The sequence below is a fragment of the Cryptomeria japonica genome, chromosome 3 (genome assembly GCF_030272615.1).
Source record: "Cryptomeria japonica chromosome 3, Sugi_1.0, whole genome shotgun sequence".
In the NCBI taxonomy this organism is placed as follows: domain Eukaryota; kingdom Viridiplantae; phylum Streptophyta; class Pinopsida; order Cupressales; family Cupressaceae; genus Cryptomeria; species Cryptomeria japonica.
In genome coordinates this window covers 565,278,730-565,284,899 of record NC_081407.1, presented here as the reverse complement: position 1 = coordinate 565,284,899, position 6,170 = coordinate 565,278,730, and the positions used below count along the sequence as shown (strand labels likewise).

General features: G+C 30.5%; 1 protein-coding gene across 1 annotated transcript; it reads left to right on the top strand.

Moving 5' to 3' along the window:
* The first annotated feature begins 1,430 nt into the window (after nucleotides 1-1,430).
* LOC131075664 (uncharacterized) lies at nucleotides 1,431-2,083 on the top strand. Its single transcript, XM_058012506.2, has one exon. It carries the CDS (start codon nucleotides 1,491-1,493, stop codon nucleotides 1,929-1,931), a length of 441 nt encoding a protein of 146 aa, XP_057868489.2. The 5' UTR covers nucleotides 1,431-1,490; the 3' UTR covers nucleotides 1,932-2,083.
* Nucleotides 2,084-6,170: the final 4,087 nt, after the last annotated feature.

Below are 6,170 nucleotides of genomic sequence, written 5' to 3'. Positions count from 1 at the left end.
TTCACAAGCTTTAAGCATGGAATATAATTAAATTGGTATCATACACTATTCTCTATGTCTTAAAATTTGTAAATGTGGATCATATGATAAAATATACTCTATAAATGATACACTACAACTTGTCCCACTTTCCTAAGATTTGTAAGCATGGTTCATAATTAAATGTAACCCATAATTGGTATAAAAAACCTACCCCACATTCTCAAGATTTGAAAACCTAGATCACATGCAAATTGATATTATACAATATACACTCACATTCTTCAAACTTATAGACATTGTTTACTATCAAATCTAACTATATAATGGTTTCAATAAGAGAACCTATTAACTCCATTAACCACTCCAAATATATTTTTAAATATCTTTTAACCATAGATTACACATATTAAGTAAGATTAGAGAAGAAAGAACAAAACATTTTCTGCTTTCCATGAGCATTGTTTACTTAGTCATTAGATGAAGGAGATTTAATAGGAAGGAAAAGGCTTTCTTTCTTTTCAATTTAGTATATTTTAGTTACTCCAATATATTATAAAATGATATAATGTTAATATTATATTGTAATAACTCCAATCATCAAATTGGGAATACATTTATAATATTATTTTATACATACCTATATCTTTGTACTTCTCTCTCCTTTCTTTATTTCTCTCCCTCTATCTCTCCCTCTCTCTCCCTCTCCCTATTGCAAATATAACATGAACCTATTGGTAATGGAGATAGCTTATCTTCTTAATTGAGAGGTTTTGTTTTAATCATGTTTCAAGACCTTTGTTGCACAAGCAACATCATTTGCTAAATAGCCAATCAATTGACCTCATTTACAACACAAGTGTATGCAACACAATAGAACAAAATGATCCTTAATAGACCTTTCACACTTCTTCGGCATACCCATTTCACAGCAAGATGCAATTACTAATATTATATATTTGTAAACTAATAATATAAATTGATATATTTAATACTAAAAATAACACACATATTATTTAATATTTAATCAAATACATAAAATTGTTTATATTAATTTATCTATCTATTGGACAACTAATATTATTCTTTGCAATACTAAAAGACACACACAAAAAAAAGTATGTCCACTCGATCCTACAACTTTAGAATGTACATTTTGTTTGCAACTGATATTTGTTTTTTTATTAGAACAATTGAATAAATACATAAATTGCTATATATTAATTTATCTATCTATTAGTCAAAAATATTATTACAAAATCACAAAATGTGTGCGGCGGTGAGGTCCCACAGTTGAACGGCTTTAGAGCGTGCAGGTGTGTGCAATATTTTCCACGCTTATCGTGTAGGAGAGAGTGTTGGTTTGACCGATAGCATTCAAAAGGTAAAAGATAGTTAGGTGAGAGATTCGACATTCAAAGGCATTGTCGGATAGGCCGCCCTTTTATTTATTCATCTTCACCCAACCCTTTTTAATCAACAAGGAAGGATCCCTTCCCCTGTTATTTGCAATGTTGAGATCTTTCTCACAGAGGATGGATCGCCCACAGATCAGGCTGGGCAAGCAGAGATCTGTGAATCACTGCTGCTCATTCTGTGATGATGAGGAGGAAGAATATTGTATTGCAAATGGTGAATGGAGTAGGAAGATGAGCCAAGAAAGTGGAAGTGGAAGCGGAAACTGGTGGAAGAAAGGATGGAACAGCGTGAGAAGAGCAGGGGAATGGTCGGAGTCGTTGATGGAGGAAGCGGGGAATCGAAGCGGCCCTAAATGGAGATTATTTGTTCGCAGGCTCAGATCCATTTACCCTCGCAAGCCACTCCGATCTCATTATGATGAATTCAGTTATGCCCTAAATTTTGACGAAGGCTCTTGGCAAGAATCGGATGATCTTTACCACTCTAGTTCTGCCAGATTCGCTCCGCCACTGCAAAAGGCTAGGGTTTTCTGAATCCAGATCTTTATTACCTTGTTCAATTTCAAATAAATGTGCTCGGAAACTTGTAAAATCGGGTCTGACAGTTGTTCTTAGAATTTCTTTATGAGATGCGAAAATTTCTCTGTTAAATCTGGAAAGTAATACGATATTCCCTTTTTATCGACTGTTGCGCTGTAATGTTTTGATTGATTGAGGGAAGCATTGACAAAGGATTCGCATGTTATGTCTCATTTGGAATATTGGAGCTCAGAAAGTTGCTGTGCTCCATGGAAACAATTTGATGTTTAAAGTTTATTCGCAATTGTTGAAACCTGACGTGAAATAAAATTACTGGATCTTTTAATTTGTTGTAGAAGTGGGTGGGACTCGAACTCAGATTTTTATTTTCTTAGGTTGGGGGTTGTATGCACAAGATTTATGATTAAAGATCAGTGTTTTATGGTTTACGGTGTTGATTATTGTTATTTTCAGATTAGATTGTACCAGTATTTTAGATCATAGTTATTAAGGTTGATGGATACATTATTACAAAATTTATGTTTATTTAGTTATTTAGAGTAAAATTTAATGATAAAATTAGTAAAATTTAATGATAATATTAGTTGATTTTATTTTTGTTATTCAATGATATCTTTTTTTATTACAATTTTGTATAATTCTGAATTTAGATATGTTTGTCAATGTATTCTTAGATTATATATCAGATATTTTAATTATTCTTCCTACTTAAAATAAGCTTGATTTTAAGATACATAAGATCTATACATACATAATCAAATTCAGAAAAATACTATAATATTATGAATTGTGAAATTTTAATAATTTTAATAGATAATCTCTATAACTAATTTTAAATAAAATGTTAAATATTTAACATTTAAATAAATTAATTTATAATTAAAATCTCTTATTCATGTAATATTCTTCCTTCTAGTTAAAGATAGGACTTTTCATGTATCTAATATTATGAAGATAAATTTTTTATGCCAATATTATAAATCACATTTCATTTCATGATCTATCATTAAAAAACAAAAAAGATTGAAATGATAAATAACAGACAATATTCAATAAAAAAAATCTAAAATTATTAAAAAAATACATTTTTCGATCTGCTTAAAACTCTTCCTTTTATCACTATCATTATCTTAAACCAAGGGCGGCTGGACTCTGGAGCATACAATAGTAAACGCTAACAAACACGTGCAAGATGAATTTAGACAAAATTGCTCTTTGAAGGTAATGCAAAGATAGTCAAACAAAGTGGGCAAGAAAGTCTAAAACCCAGAAAAAAGGGGGGTATTGTAACGTCAAATTCAGAGCTGACAGCAACTCAGCGGGGCCGGGTCTCTGGAATAAACTGCGAGCTTACCACATATCTGTCATTGCCATTGATTAATTTCACAAATATATCACATCAAAACAATTCAATTCAGTGACGTTACTGTAAGATTTTACATTCATAATTCAACTTATCTCTAGAATTTGCTTATTGTGTACAAAATGTCAAATGCAATGGTCATACAGATTTGGATGCCACGTCAGAGTAAGCTTTCTATTTTCTTGGATAAGATTTTAAATTATCTTGTAATATAGTTTTCTTTATTACTTAATTATGTCATTTTTAATATTATGACTTTTTTAATATTTTATTTTTTAATTTTTTAATTTTAAGTTATTTTTCTTTAAACTGGATTGTTGTCTTTTAACTTATGTACTAAAGTGTTTAAATTGTGTGCATAAGATGTCATATTTGAAAATATGTTTTTAAACATTAATATGAATGTCATGTTTTATTTTTGTTCTTCAAATGCATGCTTTGACAACATGTATAGGGCACATGATTTTGGGAAATCATTGATGGTTTGTAATATCTCTCTTGCCCAGTTATTGAGTGCTTGGGTTGGTAATTGAAGAAAATGTATACAAATGTTAAAGAAGAGTTGTTGGAAGGCTATTGGAATTCCTCTAGAATCAAGATGTGATTGTATGCACCAAACTAGGCATATGTGACATATAGGGTTGTGGCAAAGAAAGCTATTAGGGAATGCTAGATATCTGAAAGAAGACATTAAATATCTTATAAGACATCTCCTTAGGTTTATTCTAGTTAGTTTAATATTTATGTTGTTTCTTTGGTTTATAAAGAATTTCTTTCTTGAATGGTGTTTTAGGTAGTTTCTTATGGCAATTATCTTATATAAGCCAATGTAAGAGAATTTAAAAGCCAGTTTGATGTAATATAATTTTTTTAGTGCTCATTGATTGAAGGAAAGAAAATGGTGAAAGGCTAAAATACAAGGATAAACAATTGAAGCCAAATATTTTCCTTTTACCATACTTTCCCCTTTGGTTGATCTTGAAGTGGAAGCACCCAATTCCACTTGATGTACTCTTTATTGTGAATTTTTTATCTTGATTCTTGACAGAGTGTGGGTTTCTCTCAACACCAACATAATCTTGGCAAGAAAAAATGATTTTAGAAGCAAATTAACAACATAAATTTAGTTTGATAGATTGTGTTGATTAATGGAAGACAAGGATCCAATTTTGTAATGATCTCCATAAAATTGAAATAATAATTTATATGTATTGAACGGGCTTGTCCAAATGTACTAGGTATGTGCAAGATCATGAGGGGCCAAAAATTGGCGATATGAAAAAAATTGCCTTTTCCAGTCACCCCACGGGGGCTTCACTTAGTGAACTTGGATTATAACACGTGCGCTCATGGCATACTAAAGAATCCCCCTATTTTCAAAAAATATTGCCCTAAACTCCTTTTTTGTCACCCCCTCCCATTACATAGCCTGAATTAAAAGCCCCCCTATTTTCACCAAATATTGTATTTTTTCATAGCCAAAATTAAAAACCACCCTATTTTCACCGATAGGCAATATATTGCACCCTCTTTTTTGGAATATTAAACCCCCCAATATGAATGCATGTGATATAATATTGCCTAGCCAATGATGCCCCCGTGACTCACCCAAAAATGTGAAAAATCCGTGTTGACTTTCTGCTTGGCTTGGATTTCAGTACATTTAGCCATTGCACAATACAAACTATATCAGATATCTGATTAATATTAGTTTTATCTGATTCTAATTGGATATTAGATATTATTAAAATTTTATATTATATAATATATAATAAATGATATATTATATATGAATAATATGTAATGTCATATATAATATATTATATATGAATAATATATAATGTCATATATAATATTTTATATTATATATTATATATGAATAATATATAATATATATAATATAATATATAATATATAATATATACTATATATTATATATAATATATAATATATAATATATAATATATTATATAATATATAATATACATGTACATCGTATTTTCAAAATGAAAAAGGGTTCATGGATCGGATATCCGATCCATATGGGTATTTTATACTCAACTGAGACAACCTGTGGGTTATTTTTACCCACGGGCTAAGCGAAATAGAGCGATCTAATATTAGATATCTACTAGATATCCGATTTCTAAATTTTTTTTTTGTAAAATCTTTCCAATAGGTATGCTTTTTTTCAATTTCCTTGTATTTTTATGATTTATTCACATTTTTTTAATTAAAATTAGGTTTTTTAATTTCAAATACATTGTTTGTTGAAATTTGTTAATTAAATCCGAATTTCCAACTTCAATCATGTAAAATGGGTGATAACTATGACAATCCACAACCGCCACAACCACCAAACTCTCCATTATCAAGCCCTCCGTTACCAAACTAACACAACCATGACTCGGAGGATCCTCAAAGAGAACAATCCAGATCATGTAGCAAGAGTAACACAACGAAAGAAACAACATGGAGCATAGAAAATGGAAAATCAAACATCCGCATCATCATATATTCATTATAGAACATCCAATAACATCCGGGTTACATGCAAGCTACCATGCCCGATTATAGACTACACCCCAGAATACAATTTATCTGGACCTCCAAGAAGTGTCCAAATTATAATTTATGAATCTAGATCATCATATTACTTCGCTATATCTCAAAGGATCACATACAACAATATATATACCATTCAAAACACATTCGAGTCAACCACAAAAGATTACATTTACCAAGGAAGGAAAATGAAATATGTAAAATAGATCGGCCCCAAAATGTGAAGATCTCATCCGCCTAGAACAAACATGAAGTGTGAACCACAAAGGAGGGTCAACCAAGGGCCTAAGTACATTGTATGTGGT